Genomic DNA, 20,543 nt, shown 5'->3' with positions numbered 1-20,543 from the left:
AGGATGTTAGAATAACCCCCCAGAGCTGCTGTTTGGATGAAAACTGCCTCCCACCCACATAGAAGTTTTTTTTGTTGAGGCTCCAAAGGTTCTCAACAGGGTTGAGGTCAGGGAAGGAGGGGGTCCACATCATGAGTTTCTCTCCTTTTTTGCCCATAGCAGCCAGTGATGCAGAGGTATTCTTTACAGTGTGACATGGTGCGTTGTCATGCATGAAGAGGATTTTGTTAGGGAAAGCACAGCTCTTCTTTTAGTAGCATAGAAGACAGTGGTCAGTCAGAAACTCCACATATTTTTCAAAGGTCATTTTCACACCTTCAGGGAGCCTAAAAGGGCCTGAAGGGGCCGACCAGCTCTCTCACCATGACTCTGGCCCAAAACATGACTCCGCCCCCTCTTTACTGACGTCACAGCCTTGTTGGGACATTGTGGTCATTCACCAACCATTCACTACTCCATTGAGTTGACCATCCAGGGCTACACAGCGCTCATCAGTGAACAAGACTGTTTGAAAATGAGTCCTCATGTATTTCTGAGCCACTGCATCCGTTTCTGTTCATCAGCATTCAATTAACCGTTTAGGGGAGGCCCGGATAGAAGATTTATGCACAACTGCAGCCTCTGGAGGGTCCTACACCTTGATGTTTGGGGGACTCCAGAGGCACCAGCAGCTTCAAATACCTGTATGCTGCTTTGTGGCATCTGTTCTCTTAATCTGATGTGTTTGTCTGGCAGAAACCGTCCATATTGTGCCCTTATCGGCACAAAACGGAGTGTGCTCTGAATCATCCACAAATCTCTTATCAGTTCGATGATTACACTTAATCTTTCATGAAATATCGAAGGTGTTCATACCTAGACCAAGGCATTCAACTATTTCACGCTTTTCATCAGCAGAAAGTCCCTTTTTCTTTCCCATATTGCCTGAAAATGATGATCTGCATAATAAAGTGGAACACCCTTTTTCAGTAGTTTTTCCCTTAACTGGGCTTAACCCGACAACTAATCATCCCAGGTCTCTGAGATTAATGTCAGTGATTCATAGAGCCCCAAGACACGATACCATCCATGAGTTTCATTATTATTGTTTTTTTTTTTACCTTTTTGACACAAAAATCCAATTTGCATAATAATTTGGAACGCAGTGTACAGCATCTCCATAGTCATTTAGATTTAGTTAGTGAAAGTGTTTTTAAAACGGTAAAAGCCAAAACAAGTTTCAGTTCAGTATCCTATGTTTTTTCTAGTATCTGCTCCGATGTCCGATACCAGTGTTGGATTGGTGCATCCTCAGCACCTCCTCCATTGTATCTGTTTATTTCACTGAGCTCAGGAATGACCTCTCGAGCCACTCGGTCGACTGTTACGAGGCCAGTGCAGGAATCCCAAAAGTAGAACCGCATTCTGCAGCTCCGATTCTCACGTGTGGCCATCAGACTGTGGAATATGTTGCCAACAGAGCTGTTCACATGGACAAACTTTAAACACTTTTTCACATCAGACTGAACAATGGCTTCTTTTTAATCAAACTTGCTTCCGTAATGTAGTGGAACTGTATAGCGAGTGTGTTTGCAAACAAATCCTGAGAAATAAAGTGTTTTTTTTTGCGATAGCAGTGTGTGAGATTTGTGTTACATCTCTCGCACAAGCCCTTGAATGAGCGAGTCTGAGTGTTGTTTCCTCTTGTGCACAGACCTGTTATAGTGTGATGTCTTTGGCTCCTTGAGAATATCGTCACTTTAAGTCAAATAACATAAACCAACTTAATGTTCTGAAGTTTATAGCAGGAGAAAGGCAAGCCATGAGCCCACAGACGGTTCAGTGGGTACGATTGCAGTGAACATAATGATCTGAAGTGCATTCTCACCCATTGTCTCCAGGTTTTCCGTACGGACCTCATCACAGCCATGAAGCTCCCGGACTCGTCTCAGCTCGGGCCGGAGGATTTCTACGTCCTGTCCGACCCGTGGAGGCAGGAGTGGGAGAAAGGGGTGCAGGTCCCCGCCAACATGGAGGCCATCCCGCAGCCGGTGATCAGGTAGGAACCAACCTTCACTACAGCTGATGACCGGGACTTGCACAAGCACATGCTGTTGAGTTTGGTTTGTAGCGGAGCAGCCGTGTGTTACATGTGCTCGTTTTGGATGCTTCTTTCGTCTGTCTGAGGATCCACGTGATCTGCTTTGTTGCATTTGCGCTCAGTTTTCTGATAGATGTTACTATTTTGTTGTCTCTGATCTGATCCTTACCATACGTCAGGGGTGTCGAAGTCGTTTTGGGTCATGGGCTGAAATATTGTAAAGGACTGCGGCCTCATAAATAACGGCTTACATTTATTGTGCTTCATCAGCCTGTGTCACATGTTTCTCAAAGTGCTTCATGAAGTCATTATTCATTCAGTTACTACTGTAGCCACAGAGAAGACTGACCATTTACCACGTGGCTATAATATGCTGTTTATATCCTGATCTCTTGTTATGAGCAAACTGGTTATTTCTTTAAAAATCCATAACTAAGCACAGGAATGGGGCTAGAGACTTACTTTTTATTGACACATTAAATCATCTCGTGAGCCGCATGTGGCCTTGACCTTCACACATGTGCCATACGTGTTTGTGTAATCTTTCCGTTGTCCGAGAGATTTCCATGGTTGAACAGTGTCAAAGTCATCAGTCACCCGTATGTTTAGCCTTGACCTCTACTATAGTCGCATTTCGACAGGAGTGGGCCGGGCCACAGTGTTTTGTGGGTTTTTCGACAGCCAAAAGTGAACCCATTTTGATTTAGCTTTAGGTTTGAGACCATTGTCACATTTGGGCTACTGTTTGCTTGGGTTTAGCCACATATATTTACTAATCAAAATCGACAGTAATCTGGCAATTTCACTGTCTCTATCCTACATCAACATACTGCCCCCTTTTGGCTGGTGCTGTTACTGCGCCCTGCGAACACGATCCATCCATCCATCCATCCATCCATCCATCCATCCATCCATCCATCCATCCATCCATCCATCCATCCATCCATCCATCCATCCATCCATCCACTTTTCCGTTGCCGGGTCGTGAGGGCAGTTGCCCAAATCTCATTGCACCAGCCCCCTATGGCTCCTCTGGCAGGTGGTGGGTCCACAGAAGGATGGCCTCACGATTCAAACCGGGGGGTCAGTCCATCTCAGATCACCCAAAAAAATAGCATTTTTAAACCTCACCCTGTCCAATTTTTGTGAAATTTGGTATATATGTTATTCATTGCCAGAAAAGCAAGAATTTCAAATTTTAAACTAATCGGACCAACGGTTTTCGAGATATCGCATTTTCATTTTTTGACTTTTTCGCGAAAGTCCTATGTGTCAACTACAACAGGAAAAAAGTGAACAATTTAGAATGCAGTATCTCGAAAACCGTTGGTCCGATTAGTTTAAAATTTGAAAAGTTGGCTTTTCTGGCCATGAATTACATATATACCAAATTTCACAAAAATTGGAGAGGGTGGGGTTTAACTCACCGAGTGAACTGAGATGGACTGACCCCGGGCCTGTTGGTCTCTCATAAGGGGCTTCTGAACCGCTCTTTGTCTGACCCGTGAACTAGGATCTGTTTGCCATGGGAGACCCTACCAGGGGCATGAAGCCCCAACAACAGAGCTCCCAGCATCATTCAGGCACTCAAACCCCTCCACCACATTATGGTGGCGGTTCCGGGAGGGGGTCCAGACAAACCAAGTAGAGAAAGTCTGTCAGGCCTAAGATGAGCGTGGAGAAGCCAAACGTAACACAACTCAATCCAGCTGACGACTTTGTAAAAAGGTCTACTAAAAGTCCTTTCTCTTTTACTGTCCAGTTGACGTCTGCGTTGGGAGATCCCGGTCAGATGCAGTTGTAAGAGTGAAACTTTTCGGCTCAGACTTCTTCATAAATAATGGCAGGAAAAAACACATGTGCGACCTTTGACCTAAATCAGCTGTGAACATCTGCTGCACAGGCTCGACTCCCGAGAGGCCTTTGTTTTTTTTTTTCCGAGGGAATAAAAATGCGGCTGTAATGACTTCTGTACACTAGTGCTGAGGACACGACTGTGAGGAGAGCATTGAGCCTATTGTTACTTGGAAGGTCAAACATGGCATAGTACTTTCATTGAAAAGTTGAAGTATTTTTTTTTTTTTTAACAGTTAATTTACTGTTCCCATGAAAACTAGACAGCTGCAACTCTGTGGAACAATACATGAATGTACCGTATACTGACTTGTTTTGGCGAAGTGGCAGAGCTCCACTCTCCCACTCTCCCACTCTCCCAGTTCCACAGACTCTGGCTACTGTGACTGAAATTGACTTTTAATGAAGCAAAAATAAATTTCACCTGCGGGGGAAAGAAAAGGAACCAGAATTTTATAGACATTGTCAGCGAAAAACTAGGAATTTGCTTGGACTGGTGCAACACGAAACATGGACTGGCAATAGCAAGCTAGACTTGGGAGCACTACAGTTGAATGAATGTGCCTCTTCCTCCAGACTTTTATCGAACAATCGAGAGCAATATCCTTTACAGTGATGGAAATATGACCTCTCCATGAGCGGTGTCACCGGTTCCCTTTAGTCCCAGTTTATTCCTGTTGTCTCGTTTGACATGGCCGTTTTCTCGCTCGATCTTGCTAATATCGAAATAGCTGTTTGGAAGATATGCAAATTTACATTTCGGAAACATCTGACAAAAATTGCCGGGGAAATTGAGGAAAAAATGGTTATCTGCTGTTTTGTAGTCTGTTCAGCAACAAAGTGAGTTTTCTGTTGGATCAGACCAGTGTGTTTTTGTTCATACCTGACAGTTTCGACTGCTCACTTCCTGCAGCCTTCCTCAGAGTTGGTCACATGATGTTCCCATGATGTGCCTTGTCAGCTGATTTATATTTCATAATATATGAAAGCCCATCTGGATCATGCAATAAAACATGTCGATGAAACAAGGAGGGCTTTCAGTATTCGAAAACAAAACACCGGCGCTAAATTAAATCGGAAATGGCCCCCCTGGGATAGTAAACCGTGAGGGGGCTTTTTGGCTTTCACACACCTGGTACGCAGTACTGAAGAAGTCGGAATGCAGACTATGCTGTTTTCCCACCTCCACTGGTAAGAGAGTAGCTCCAAAACCTGTGTAAATCAGCTGACAAGACACGTCACCAACTTGGAGGAAGATTGCAGAAAGTGAGCAGTCGAAACTGTCACTTATGAAAAAACCACACTGGTCTGATCTAAAAGAAAACTTTTGCAAGTTACCACAATTGCACAGAACGACTGCAATCTGCAAGTCACAATCCGGATTTACTCAGGTAAATAAAATGAAGTGAACTGAATCTCGAATTTACGACATAAATCACACAAACCTTATTGCGTGGTCAGCTTATGTGAAAGTCCGTCTGAAATGGCCAGGCTTCCTCCGCCTCTCTCCCTTGTGGTCAGACTCAGAGGCATTTCGGAAACCTTTCGCCCACAAAAGTGACCAGAGGCTGTGGTGTGAATGGGAAAACTATGCGCCTCAGAAGCTTCGTTGAATGTTTGTTTAAATGTTGCTGAATGGGCTGAAAACGTCGAACTGGGGAAATTGTATGTTGCCAGTCGATAAAACCTTAATGGTTCCCTGTCGGATTCATTCATTCAAAAGGTCCTGTGCCTTGTTTTGTTTTTTCACATTGGCAAAGCAAAACTGATTGAGCTTGTTCATTTTAAAGAGTTGATTGTTGTGGTCCGAGCTAAATATCCGTGGTTACATGACAAACTATTATGTTATATTAATATGACATGAAGTGATCTGATATTTTACAAATGCGTTATATTAGTTACTAACAGTGTTTCATAGGCTAATATTCAAACACGGAGACCAACAGTGGCCAATATTATTTTATTACCTTAGATTAGGGCAAAAAAAAAATGAATCACGATCTTGATTTTTCATCCGATTTTTTTTTTCATGATAAAAATAAATGAAGCTGATTCATGAACTTGACATCTCTTTTACACAAACCTCAGCTCAAACAAATGTTTTCCTCCAGTTTTTTTTTAACCACAAACCTTTTCTAATGTCTTATCCAAACTCCAAAACGAGGACCCGTTTCTGCCGAATCTGACGATTATTAAGTCCCATGACGATTATTGAGATTGACCTCGATTGAGATTGAAGTAGGGATTGCGATTTGGATTAAAGTTTGATTCATGGCCCAGCCCTACTTTAGGTGACGCTGTCATAGTTTCTGTCCCAGCCTTGATTAGTTGCTGTAGACATTAGCATGATGCTGCTAGTTACGATTTTGTATGCTGATCGAACTCAGGGATTGAACTCTTCAGGTTCCGAGCTTCAAAATGAATCATTGGATTAATTTGGTTCTGTTAAAATGCTGAGAGCCATTTGCAAACAAAGTTCCACTATAAACTTGGACCGTCCATCCATCCATCTTCTTCCACTTTTCCGTTTCCGGGTCGTGGGGGCAGCTGTTGGAGTTGCCCAAATCACATTGCACCAGCCCCTTATAGCTCCTCTTGCAGGTGGTGGGTCCACAGAAGGACGGCCTCACGATTAACCGGGCCTGTTGGTCTCTCATAAGGGGCTTCTGAACCACTCTTTGTCTGACCCGTCACCTAGGACCAGTTTGCCATGAGAGACCCTACCAGGGGCACGAAGCCCCCGACAACAGAGCTCCTAGGATCATTCGGGTGCTCAAACCCCTGCTCCACGTTAAGGTGGCGGTTCCAGGAGGGGAACTTGGACCGTTTTACTCAAAACTTGTGGGTGTCAATAACAAACTCAATACTAGTATGAGATTGTCTTTTGCCCGGCTCGCAGAAATTAAATGGATCCTGAACTAACAAATGTACCAATTTCCCTAAAGCCACTGCTGTATCTTTGGACATCACTCCAAGCATCTCCAGAAAACGCCTTTGGGATCAATAAGAATTAAACAACTCGGAGCCGTGCATTAGACGGTTATAATGCACGACGCGGAGTCAAGAACACCACGACGCACCGCGGAGTGCATTATAACGTCTAATGCACGGCTCCAAGTTGTTTAATCTGCTTAAACCATGGTCCCACAAACGTAACATTTTCTAACAAATGTTACCAACTCAATCTAATGATTCATTTTGAAGCTCGGAACCTGAAGAATTCAATTGCTAAGTTCGAACAGCACAATTTCACTTTTACGTTGTTTAACCTGACGCTAACTAGCTAGCTAGCCAAAGCTCACTTGACTCTGCGCATAACTTCAAATCCTAACAGCGCCACCCAAGAAGTTACTTCCTGTTTCGATCCAGCGCGCCAAAATAAAAGCACACAGCTCGTCTCATTGATCAGTTCAGCAGGCACTTGCAACATTACACGATTATAACTAAATAAACGCATTTCAAGTGTTTTGTCTGTTAATAGTTAGGCAGAAAGAAAGATGAATTAATAAACAGCTGAACTAATGAATAAGATAGTGCTTTTATTTTGGCGTGCTGGATCGAAACAGGAAGTCACTTCTTGGGCGGTGTTATGATCTGAAGTTATGCACAGTCAAATGTTTATGGAAGCAGTTGCGGTGGAGTTGTTTACACCTTGGTCCCACGAACTGAAGAACTGAAACTTTTATCTTTGACTTCACTAATCCAGCCAAATATGCTGAAGTGCAGGGATCATTAAACGTAGGCCTGAAAATAATGAATAACCGTTTTCAATAGAAAAGGAAAGCTCATGTTTTATTAACAGTAGGCTAACCTAGCTGCTCGCTCTCCTCTGCTTCCCATTCATCAAAAGTTTTGTTTTGGCGAAAAAAATGTTGAAATAAACCACAGAATCCATCTCATTCGTCCCTGTCAGTCGCTCGTCGAGTCTGCCGACTTGTTTAACCGATTCGGCTGTGTTATGCGTTGCTATGGCGATGCCCGCAGCGCAGAGATATCCCAGTGATTTAACGACCGGACTACGTGTGCGGTTGTATAAAAGTTAGCCTCGGAATCCTCACTGACCGTGGTATAATAAAAAGTTGTCTCCTCTTCGCAGTGACATAATCGCCCCTTAAAACAAAAAAACAAAAAAGCTTCATGGGGGAAGAAAAACGCTTTGAGCTCTGTCTGGCCTGTCCAAATACGGCTGCCGGCGCTGTCGCAAATTTCCGTAAACATTAGCTACACTAGTGATTCATACCTTCAGCTTTTATCATGGTGTTTTTCAAAGCATATATCCAAAACAGCAAGGCCAAATACAGCTGCGCTCCGTTGTAATTCATTCTCTATCCCTCTTCATCGCCGCCGCGCTGTATACTTAATTTTATCCCCACTTTTCTCCGCGCTGTCTGGCTCGCCTTAGTTTTGACTGGACCGAATGGAAGTAATTAGCCGTTGCGTAACTCCTTCGCTTGTGTGCAGTGCAGCGAGAGACTCTTTGGCTCGGCTCCCCAGTGATGAAATCCAGCTTGGAAATAATTATGAAGAGAATGGGGGGGGGATCGGAGACCAGATACATTATTTATTGCCTCGTTTTTTCCGCGTTGGCTCCGCAGTAAAAGTCAGTGAATTTGAACCTGTTGTTTCGGGGTTTTGGCCGGGACTTTTAAGTGAAATCTTGTAAAACTTGGAAGATTCATAAGCTCGTGTCTCCGCACGTCGCACGCAACGAGAAACCGTTTTCGGATCCTGCGGTTTCTCGAGGTACATGAGAGATTTATGGGCTAACGGATACTTTGCGGAGTTTGGGTAAGCTCGATGTCGTTACAAGAGTTATCCATCGTAGGAGAAATAGTCTATCAAGCTGTCGTCGGTCCTGGGTTTGTTCCAGTGTTGGCGAAAGTTTCACCCCTCGAGCCCCGAGAGGCTTCGTCAGCAGCCAATGGTCTGTGTGTGGATTTTACTGGGGGGGTTAGCAGTTGTTCACGTCAAGTTTTAGGGGAATCACAACGTAAAAAAGTTTGTGAACCCCTGGCCTGGATGATATTTCAGCAGTTGCATTGACGACGTCCTAGATTAGAAGGTCATGTGATCATTTGAGTTGGATAAAGGGCCAACAAAACTCGATGAGAGACAAAGTTTTGGAAAGAAATCCTCGAAGTTTTTCTCTAATCATTATTTGGAAGCGATTCGATTCACAAACCTGCTACATTCGTCTTCTGGCTCATCATTTGGAACGTCGTCTCCACTTCTGGACGCCTTTAAGACCTTCGTTTTGGACCTTAGTTCAGATGTGTCGGGCGAGAAGACATTGGACTTTGTGACAGTGTTTGTTTCATGTGGATAGGAACACAACTTCTCGAAGAAAACGATGAAACTTTCCACTCAATACCATCTTCAACATGCTCAGAACAACAAGAAAACTTAAATGCCAATGTGCCTCGTCAAACTTTCCAAGACCTTGCTTGGAAAGAACTGGTACTTCTCGATGGTATCTTTGAAGAGCCTCAATCGAGATCGCTGTTTTATATGGTATAGTGAAAATAAATTCCTGTAAACAATAGATGGAGCAAACGTACAAAACAATATCTTTGTCAGTTGGGTGTCAGAGATGACGTTTGAAGGCATGGTCGTTTCCTCGAACACTGACCCCACATATGCAAAGCGTCCGGTAGAAACTGACGTGGGTTTAATGCAAATTTCTGATGGAGAGAGAAAAGAGGTCAGTGGGTCATGTACACATAGAGAGGATAAGAACTTTATGAATAGTTTACGTAGCTTTTAACATTTTGCAGCGTCATCTTCCAACCAGCATCAGTTCTCCCGCTGATGCTTTGACCTTGGCCTGCTTAAAGTATTAGCTCATTGAGACTGGACTGGAATACAGCTCGGGATTGTCAAAAGTATTCTGTGAAAAAGAGTGCGTTCCACAGAAATAAACCAGAGGAATGTGGAGTTACTGTTCACATAAACACCTTTGGACTCTGCCATGTCGTAACAGACTACGGTTTCAAGTGTGTGGATGATTTGATCGGTGCTCGACAAAATGGAAGGGCTTTTCTGGCAGCGTTCAATTTCTAAAATGTGTCAATTCCATATGAAAATATTAAGGCGAGATGCTTCAGGTGGGTCACTTTCTCTTTTTAACATCTTACTTTTAATGTCAGAGCAAAGAAAACACTAAAGTCACCTTTTGCGATTCTTATTTGATGACGTGTTGTCCGTTAGCGAGCCGAAGAGTTTCAGGAAGTAACTGAAGCTTTGTGACGCACTGGCCGGTTTCCAATGCATATTCATTCACAAATATTGACAGTTTGGTATCCACGTGTACGTAGCACGAAAGGCAACCGAGAAATATTCATGCGCAAATGCAGATGTTACAAAACTTTAGGACCTGTTTTCTCAAAACTAGGTTTTCACTCCACTTGTATTCACCTAATTCCTGCCTAATATATTGAGCTTTGCACCCACAAAACAAGGAGATGCCAACCAACCAACCAACCAACCAACCAACCAACCAACCGCTTACAGATTACAACATTTAAAACAATACGCTTGGCATACTCTCTATATATATTATATATTAGGACTAAAAAGGTGGGTCTTGAGCTGCTCTTAAAAACATTTTCGTTCTCTGCAGCCCTGAGCTCCTCCTCAGGTTGTTCCAGAGGCGAGGGCCGTAATATTGGAAAGACGCCTCACCATGAGTCTTTAGGAATAACTAGGAGACGCCTGCCGGAGGAGCGAAGGGGCCATGAAGGTTCACAAGGTAAAAGCCAATGCAGCGCTTCTAAAACTGGTGTAATGTGGTCCCGCCTCCTGGTCTTCGTCAGGACACGAGCTGCTGAATTTTGTAAAAGTTGTAGACCTGAGATCTTCTTTTTGGGAAGACCAGAAAGCATTGCATTAGAGTAGTCGATACGACTGGTGATAAAAGCATGCATGAGCGTCTCCGTGTTGGCCCGAGAGAGAATGGGGCGGACTCTGGCTATGTTTTTTAGATGGTAAAAACCTATCTTTGTGATATTCTTAATGTGTGGAATAAACGCCAGCTCAGAGTCAAAGATCACAGCCATGTCATTTATATCAACAAAATAAACCATAAATTTAACCCTGGCTCTATCCTTTTAGATTTCATGATTTTCAAAGCTGAAAAATAGGCGACTTTGGCCATTTTTATGTGTAAAACGGCAGAAAACTTGCAATGCATTTCCCCCTCATATTTACATCATTAATAAACAGCAAAAGTTTGAAATTGCTCTCTCTAAACGTTTGAAGTCTATCCCTCCTGTTCTGCCCTGATTCACCTGCACGTCTCGCCTTGAACTTTGGCGTGCATTAGAAGTACTTTGACGTGTTATTCGGCACTGGCGTGTTTCCCCGGGTCTGGCTGTGGTAATTACTCAGTGATCTGGTCCGTCGGCACACGTCGCTCACATTAGTCTGTAAAGTGCCTCACGTGGATGAGCGATGGCGCAGGAGCGAGTGGAGGAGAGGTAAGCGGTCAAAGGCAGCCATGTTTCACTCCTAATGCCGTCTGTAAAAGCAGTCTGGCACTTTTATCTCATGCTTTTTGCACGTGTTTAGGAGAGTATTGTTTTCAGACAGTGAATGTGGCAACGTCAGGATTCATGTGTCGGGAACTTCAGGTTTAGAAAAACGGAAAGTTAGCACCAAATGAACAATAGCCTTTAGCCTCAAGGCTAAATAAGTTTAAATAAGTATTTACATCCTGCATAAAGTTTTTAATGTTTTGGAAGTGATTATCCAACAGCTGTTTTCTGACAAATATGTCCTGCCTGTGTTAATGTCTGTGTTTTTATAAGATGATGTTCAGTGGCCAATGGATGTGTATCAGACCCCGCACAAACCAGAATTCTAAGGTCTGTGTTAGGGATGTACAGATACGAGTACAAGGCATTTTCTTCAGCAGACTATTTGAAGTGAATAGACGGTTTAAAACTTTTTCACAGCAGATTGGTTAATTAATACATTAATTAGTTAATTTAGTTTAAACACCAGACATGCTCAAGGCTTTGCTGCAGCCGTTCCCATTGAAAAACCTAATTGACATCTATATTATTTTTACTACTGTCCATCATAGACAGAACGGCTCATGTCCAAAAGCTCCTCAGTGCTTGTGCTTTATTCATTTATCTATTTTTATTTAACAAAAGTATTTAGATGTTATTACTGCAGCTAAATGGTCTCTTTTCACTTTTACTGCAGCTCTGTGTAGATTTTCTCGTGTTATAGTCCTATCCAGTAGCTACAGCATTTTGATTGTTTTGCTGCAGCTCAATATGGACATGCTGTATCTCTTTATTTTGGATTTTCTGAGGACTTTTTAGTCGCTGGGTTAGTTTTTCAGATGAATAAGCCCCTGGGCATAAAGTGGTTTAAGGATTGCCAGAACTTTTAGCTGTGAGTTAGCAGCTTGTTAGCAACATATCTTGTAAACACTGCAGACTTCACGCTGCAGCACTGACAACATTAAGCTCTGGTTAAATCCAGCACAGACTCAGATTTAGGGAGTGTCGTCTGTAATAAAGTCAGCTCTATGTGGAATATTGTATTTACACTAAACAATTCTCCAGTTTGTTGTTATTTTCTCACCTCTGCTGAGAGCCTCGTCCTGTAGGAGCGCCGGCCACACGTCAAGTCGACACGACTTGATGAATGAGTTTGAGTACAAGCATGTGGTATCGGCCCGATATCCGATATCGGTATTGGTGCATCCCTAGTCTGTGTACATTCATTAATGATTTCTAACGGTTGTCGACAGCTGTAAACATCTGGATCGTGCATAATTTGCAATGTTTGACGGCTAATGCTAACGGCTATAGGAAGAATGTTTTGAGCCTACTTGCTAACTGTCTGCATACGCTGGGATCGAACGCCGCTTTTTCTTTTTATTACTGTATTACTGTTTATTTCAGTGACATTGTACTCTATTGTAGCTGTTGTCATAGTTATAATAGTGATAAAACTTTAATTTACAGCCCCAAATATCGCTCCTCGTGTTCTTGCACTCAAACGCACAACAGGACGACATTTTCAAGTTGTAACTTTACTTTTGATCGCCATAGTTTTAGTTTCATCAAGGGTGGAGTTTAAATAAGGTCAATAACATCAGGAGTTGGGACAGAGCCTTTTTCTGTATCCAGATGGTTATTTAGAATCTGTTTTGACTTACAGTTGTCACTCGGTGATCAGCATTTGCGCATGACAAACGAGCTAATCACCCGCCTCATGGAGCGAGATTGTCGTGTCCATTCGCCCGCCGCTTTTGCTCGCACATTTACCCGGCGGCTGGCCGGTGTCGTGACCGCCCGTGTTGGTGAATTGCCAGGACTCTCATAAAATCGCCGTGATCTTTTCAGCTCGGCGCGTTAGATCCGCCGATGCCCCCGAGGCTCCTGTTGTTTGTCTGCTTTAAATCCCCCCATTATCTGGTCTGGATGTGATTTCTTCAAAGCAACACGACCTCAAAACGTCCCCACGCATTCTCACATAACATCCATCATCCCTGAGACGCGCCGCTTCGCCTTCTGCGCGCATCACATCAGCGGCTGAGGCACACACAAAAACAATAATACTCCGAGCTGTTTTGAGGGGCCTCTACTAAATCTACGGCTTTTCGACCAACATACCTGGAGTTTAGTTTTGTTTCATTCATGCGTGGGTAATCCTGCCCCCCTCCCCAATGTGCTTCTCTGCATATTCTAAAGGCATGAGGAAATTGACTTATTTGAACTTATTTTCCCCCATGTTAAATCTTACCTGGACCGATACTTTGCTTCATTCACACGGGTTTGACTGATTCCATTTATTGTTGGCGGTTTGGTCTCCTTGTGCAACGACCTCAGCTTTCAACGCCTGTAAATCATGACCCAACCCCGTCCAGAGCCGTTTATGAAATATGAAATTTCAATGTTGACTTGCCCAGAAGCGAGTTTATCAGCCGCATTTATGGAGTCCATGCACCGGCGTTGCCTGGCCAGCAATTCAAAAGCAGGAGCTCTGGAACTTTGCTAACAGCCAAGCAAGTCTCAAAGGTTTTATATGGATCCACCCACAGAGCACGTTGTCACCACATGAATGAACCACGAGTAAAATGTTTTCATCTTGTCTAAGAGGATTTTCTTCTTGTTGGCGTCTGTCGAAAGTGTTTTTGTCCCGCTCCAAACGTACATTGATTAAAACAGTCGCATTTGTGTTGTTGTGAATTCTCCAACGTATAAAAATCTGAACCGAGTTGCTAATGACTCCTTGCTCCTTAACTCATTGACTGCCAGCCATTTTCAAATCAGAGAGCTTCCCACTGCCAGAGGTTTTTCAGGATTTGTACAGTTTTTTCAAGACCCACAGAAAATTTAGGTCTAGGTCTATGTCAACAAAAGAAAGATTAGACTCTCTTCTTTCATCTAAAAAAAAAGTTTGTTTGTACCTCTTTCCATTCTTTAGTAATCGTCACCCAAAATGCTGTTTTCTGACCAAAAAGCTGAGAAAACGAAAGAGCAATGCTGCCACCTAGTGACTCAATAAAAGAACTTGTAGTTATTTTATTGAGTCACTAGGTGGCAACATGAGGCAGCACAACTAAGATTTTAACTCCAGACATGCTCAAGGCTTTGCTGCAGTTGTTCCCATTGAAAAAACGAATTGACGTCTATAGACGTCATTGGCAGCCGATGGGTTACACAGTGCATCGAATTCTAAAGCATTTATATCAACTTCGAAAAGGTAGGAATGAGTTTGGACATTTTCATTTTGCGCCTTCCTCTTTCATTGTTTGCTGTCAAATAAAGAGGTATAGTGGCTTTAAGTTGTTGCAAAAACGGCATAGATTGTTAAAACCACTAACATGCACCGCCTGCGCCATATTCGGCTTGTCTCTTATTGGTTAATAAGCTTGTAAATCAAGGCCATCAGGAATTCAAAGCAATCACCCCTGATCCCAGATACACGTATTTGTAAAGAAAAAGCGTGTATTCTGGCTCACCAGGCTAGCACCGACGTATAATCATTTCAGCTCACAGATTCACGTTCTACAATATGTCAAATGTGACCCATCACGAGAACGGGGGACACAACTGGGTTTTGGAGCATTTTGAGCGGGACAGAGCTTGTGAAAGTGTCGTCTCCAAAGTTTCCAACAATGTGTAACTGAAATCTGATCATATTTAGAGAAGATGTGGCAAATTGAATTTAGGAACTGGAAATATGTCAAAGAGAGGAATTGGCCTCTAAACTTTTGGACTGTTCTCACCTCTCTCGGAGTGACACTAGGGCTCATTTACATCTCATTTAGAAAAGCTGTACCGCTGTAAAGCTCCCAAATCTCCCTAAACTAGCCGGTTTGAACCTAAAGGTTTATGCTTTACACATATTCTCACATGGAGGTCAGGTGCCAGTACAACTCTATCAGAGAGCGACAGTTTTTGTAAGAAATCTTCCTAAATAAATCGACAACTGTTGTCCCTGATGAATATTTGATAGTGTTGGCCAACATCACGCTCATCACTTTCTGACACCTTTCAGAGAAAACAATTGGATCTTAGTTTCTTGCGGGCTGAGACAATGAACTTTGAGACTGTTTTTGTTTGGATTCTCCCAGTAATGACCGAGATATTGGCTGCAAACTAAGATAGTAAGCAGTTCAACTTTATTCTAAGTTATAAAATGCTAATATGACCAAAGATGTAAAAAAAAAAAAAGCCTGAATGCAAAAAAATAAAAAAAAATAAACGTTTTTCAATTGGCCTTGGCCCGTATCAACCCTCTTATTCATTGTGTTGCATTCAGGTGCAATGGCTTTTTGAATGAGCGCCACTTTTAATGGTTTCTCCAGACGCTCTTTCAGACATCGTTCGGAGCTCAGTGACAGATAAGGAAATGAATAATAGGGCTGGAGAAAAACTTGGTGGTTCTTTGACGGAATAAGCCCCAGAGGAATGGCAACAGCTGCGCTCTGATCCCAGGAACGCTTTTACAATCTGACTTATTTTAATGGAGTCTTCTTTCAAGCACTAATGTTCTGATAAAAGCGCACCTTTCTTTGCTCCAGAGGTGGGCAATATGCGATGATCCACCGGTGTAGAAACAGGCAACAGAGACATTGTGCAGTTGTTTGTTATAGGATATAAAATCAGAACACTGTGTTTGTTCAGAGGCCTGTTGATGTCATGGTGTGGTGGAAGTGACTAAGAATTCTGCAAAGTTTGCCTATAAACTTTGATTTTGCAGATGCCTTGGCCTCGTTTATGGTTAATATCTTTGTAATGACTGGACTTATCCATGAAATAAAAACTGGCACAGCATTAAGGCGAGACACGACATGCAAAAACATTGATTTTGTGCGGTCACTGTTGAGATTTTTAGTTAGTTTTCTCCCTTGAAGATCATATGACAGGTTTGAATGCTTTTGAAAACATGACTTATTCAGATGGATAACATCTGTTGTAAGAAATAATTTTATTTCAGTGAAGAAGCAATTTTAATGAAGGAATGTTGGGCAGAAAAGTTATTTTTAGTTGAGGTTTAAAGCTACTGAAAGGAAGTGACCTAAACTACATGTCCATAGATAGATACAGATGGAATCTCCCATATATGGTCAGTTTTGATAACAGTTTAGGGGGAAAACAATTTTGAGAAAAATATTAACTTTCTCTAATTATTCTAAAACTACTTCAACAAACGCTGAAAACTATATTATGAAGATAGTTTTCTACTAAATAATGATACAAAGACATGGACAGGAGCAAAGTGGTTCATCTGCCCATAAATACATAAAAAAACTGAGAATGCTAACATGATGCTACATGTTAGCACTGTGCTAATACTAACGCTAGCTAGCGCTTGCTACGACTGCCGTTTTTTCACTTCTACTGAACAATCTACTGTGAGAAAATATCCATATGGACCAGATTTACACTTGACTTTATTTGTGTGTGATAAAAAGTTCATGAAAGAAAATGGCTAAAAAGGGTGGAAAAATTGTGTTTCCAAAAAAATTCGATTTTCCCCCTCGGCCAGGCCACGCCCCCTTCTATGACGAGATGCCGTCTGTATCTATCACAGGATTTGAGTGCGCATTTTGAATTTTCGCATTAGTAAGGAGTGATGGTAACACCACTTTTTACATTTAAAAGTCTTAATGTGCATAAAAAGTGTGACTAATACATAACTAACTAATACATAAATGAATAAAGCACAGGAGGAGCTTTTGGACATGAGCTGTTCTGTCTATGATGGACAGTAGCAATAAACTTTAAAACTAATATTGAATGAAAAATAAAATGGCATCTGTTCAGTTCTGATATAACCTCTCTTAAAAGTGTCGCCTACTTTACTCAAGGAAATGTAAATGAGTAAATGAACTATTTACTAACCAATCTGCTGTGAAAAAGTCAGTCTATAAACCGTCTATTCGATTCAAAACGTATGCTGAAGAAAATGCCTTGTACTCGTATCGGTATTCAGTATCAGCAAGTACTTGTACACATATCGGTTTTAGAAAAAGTGGTATCAGTGCATCCCTAGCATTGTGTCTAATGTGTCGTATATGCACTTTAACATCTTTTTGTCGTAGTCAAAAAACAGACCAAACCCACCCTTTACATGTTTATTTCATGCCGTTTTGTTGGATCTCATTGGAAATCCCTCCAACAGCGCTTATTCATTCACATATATGGATAAGCATGGGACACTTGGTATTTTTGGTAAGGGCGATCGAGTGTACATGTACCTTCTGGGAGACAGCAGCGGCAACAGATGGAGGAAACATACAGGCGCAATACATTCAAAAATCAAACACGAAATCCACAAAGAAGTCTGGAGAGTCCTCAAAATTCCAGAATGTGAACTCCTCTTGCAATGCGTTTAGTGACTGGAGCATCTTGAACGTTTTAGCCTCTTCTGTCCTTTGTTTGGTGAAGCCCACAGGTGCCTTGGAAAGCTGGTCTTTTGGAAACAGGTGTCTAAGAAAAGCCGTCCTCCGGTCTGCAGCCGGCGGTCCCCACGCACAGCAGATAAACGGGGGTGAGTCAGCGCTGATTCACGGACACCGTCATTGTCGGCGCAGGGTCACATGGTGCCTTTATTCTGTGATCTCTGACGCATTTTACAGCTGAAGAATGACAAGGGGATGTATGGGCAACAGGGGCCTTTGGACACATGTACATCCCGGCATATCCACTGCAGGTGAAGAGGGGAAAAAAATATATCAGTTGAGAGATTTTGCTGAACATTACTGATAAAAAATGAGAGAAAAATGTATTGCTGTTTTAGGTTAAAAAATATATATATCTTCATTTTTACGGGAACTTTGGTTCTGACCACCTGAACATCCATGGATTTCTTCTTCCCTGATGGCACAGCGTACTGCAAGACTTTAAAGCCAGGATTCATCGGGCTCACATTGTCAATAGTAGTTTCAGGTAGCGTGATCGGCCACTGCGGAGTCCAGATCTTAACCCCATTGAGAATATTTGTGATGTGCTGCAGAAGGATTTGCGCAGTGGTCACTCTCTCCCATCGTCAATACAAATAATGGTGAAAAATGAAAGCAACGCCTGATCTTTGGGCATTGCAGAAGCTTATTGAAGGCAAATGTGCTGTGATTAAAACCTTTTTGTGGCAGCGCATTGTGTTAAAACGGAGGAAATGCAAATAATAAGCTCCGATTTGCATCTGTTTTTGTGAAATATGACCCAATTATTGACGAGCAGACGATGCCCTGAATAATTCGTCCTCCTCCGAGACTTTTACGCATAACTTTGAACACATGTTTGTTGCAAAGTTCATGTTCCGTGACTCTCTTCAGAAATCATGTTAAAGGAACAGGCCACCGTTTTTCCATACGGAGATATGTTCTTATCTGAGCTTAGACGAGTTGATCCGTACCTGTCTGGTCTTTGTGCCCGTGGAAGAGCTTGGTCGCTACTAGCTTCACCCCCCTTTGGAGCTATAGGAATACATTGGCAGAGGCCAAATGCCAACAACATCTTTAGTCGTTTTGCTTGACCGAGGGCGCGCGCGAAGACCAGACAGGTACGTATCAACTCGTCTAAGCTCAGGTAAGAACATATCTCAGTATGGAAAAACGGTGGCCTGTTCCTTTAAGCTCCATTTATCATACAATCTCAGATCCTAACATAAATACCGAAAATTAGCGGCCGGGCCTCTAACAGTGGCCGGGTTCGCGGCTGGCGGAGGCAAATTAAAGCCGGTCTCTAAAACAGGCCGGGGCTTTTATTAGAAACTATAACAGTAGAAATATTCCCCATGTTCACGTGCAGGAAGTAAACAAACGTCTCCATCACGTTTTCAAAGCACGTCCAGCTGCTCCGTGTGCAGGTCAGTCCCACGCCTCAAAATAACTCCTCCCATCAGCGCGAGCGTCTCGTCTTCTCTCGGGTCAGTCTCATGATCGATCACAAACACAAACGCTCCGTCTAAACTCGCCTTTTACACGAGATAACAACAAATAATCCGGTCCGCGGTAAAAAAGAAACAGAAACCTGCAGTGACATTGATGTCAAAGCTCCGCTAACAGCAACGAAACACTTCCTGTTGTCCCGACAAAATAAAAGGCGTCAATGTTCCAGCCGCTGGGAGAGGGTTTGAAATGTTAATAAATGAACGTAATATTTTAGGTGCAAATGGACACAAATCTCGTTTCTTCATTTTCCTGGTCGTCCGTTTTGCTCAAATAGAAATAAAGGCCTGTCTCTAATTGTGTCCTGGTTCCAATAAAGGCCTGGTCCCAGATGTGCTTGAGTAAATAAAGGCCCCGGCATTTATGGTAATAGGTATTTATCTCTTGAAACCCCTAAAACAATGCATATAATGAGAGATTTATTCATGAAGGATGAAAATGTCTCATGACAGAATTTCTACGACCCTGTTCGTCTAAATGACGGACAGAAATGATCCCAAGCGAAACCACTGGTTGTAGGGTTGGTTGATAACTACCAAAAAACCCCAAAACATTTAAACAACTTGACGAGCCATTTACGGCTAAAAACCCTTTGACTGTGATCCTGCGGCCCACTTTTGAGTTACGACCCACCGGTTGAGAACCACTGGTCTAAACCATTACATTCTCTACTTGCTGTTGGATCCAAGTAAAAAGCCGCACAGCCCAAACCGTGACACTTTGACGCTCCCCACGAGTGCCAGTGTACATCCACGCTGCTCTAGCATTAACCGCCGGTGACACAGCAGAATATTCAAGAATGTCATGAGTTTGATCCCCACGCCAACTGGCTAATCCGCCGTCTGTTCCTGATCAAGATCTTGGCTCCTGACAGGTCCCTATAGACGGCGCGCAGCTCCACCGAAGCCCCTCGCAAACAACTCGACGCTTATCTGATCCGTAAAGTTAAACCTTATCTGCGCCCCCCCCCCTTGAGCCGCTAATTGACGCGCCTGAACTGGCCGTCCGTCGAATGGATGTGGAGCTGAACCATCGACGGGCCGCTAAAGAGGGGCCCAGGCGTGTGACGGATGACTTCTGCAGCGCTCTCTCCTCTCATTAGCTCGGTGTCAGAGGGAGCATCCAAACCACAGGCGGTCCTCGTGCCTCGGCTTTGGCACGGTCCGGCGGGTGAACATGAGAACTGTA

At 43.0% G+C, this 20,543-nt stretch overlaps 1 protein-coding gene across 1 annotated transcript in view; it reads left to right on the top strand.

Moving 5' to 3' along the window:
• jade2 (jade family PHD finger 2) overlaps positions 1-20,543 on the top strand; it is a 350,732-nt gene that overhangs the window by 114,791 nt on the left and 215,398 nt on the right. Inside the window, exon 4 of the mRNA XM_079566323.1 lies at positions 1,881-2,038. Coding sequence (XP_079422449.1) covers positions 1,881-2,038 — 158 coding nt within the window. The remainder of the gene's footprint in view (positions 1-1,880; positions 2,039-20,543) is intronic.

This window comes from Gobius niger, assembly GCF_951799975.1.
Source record: "Gobius niger genome assembly, chromosome: 11".
Taxonomy (NCBI): domain Eukaryota; kingdom Metazoa; phylum Chordata; class Actinopteri; order Gobiiformes; family Gobiidae; genus Gobius; species Gobius niger.
This window is presented reverse-complemented; position numbering and strand designations above follow the sequence as displayed.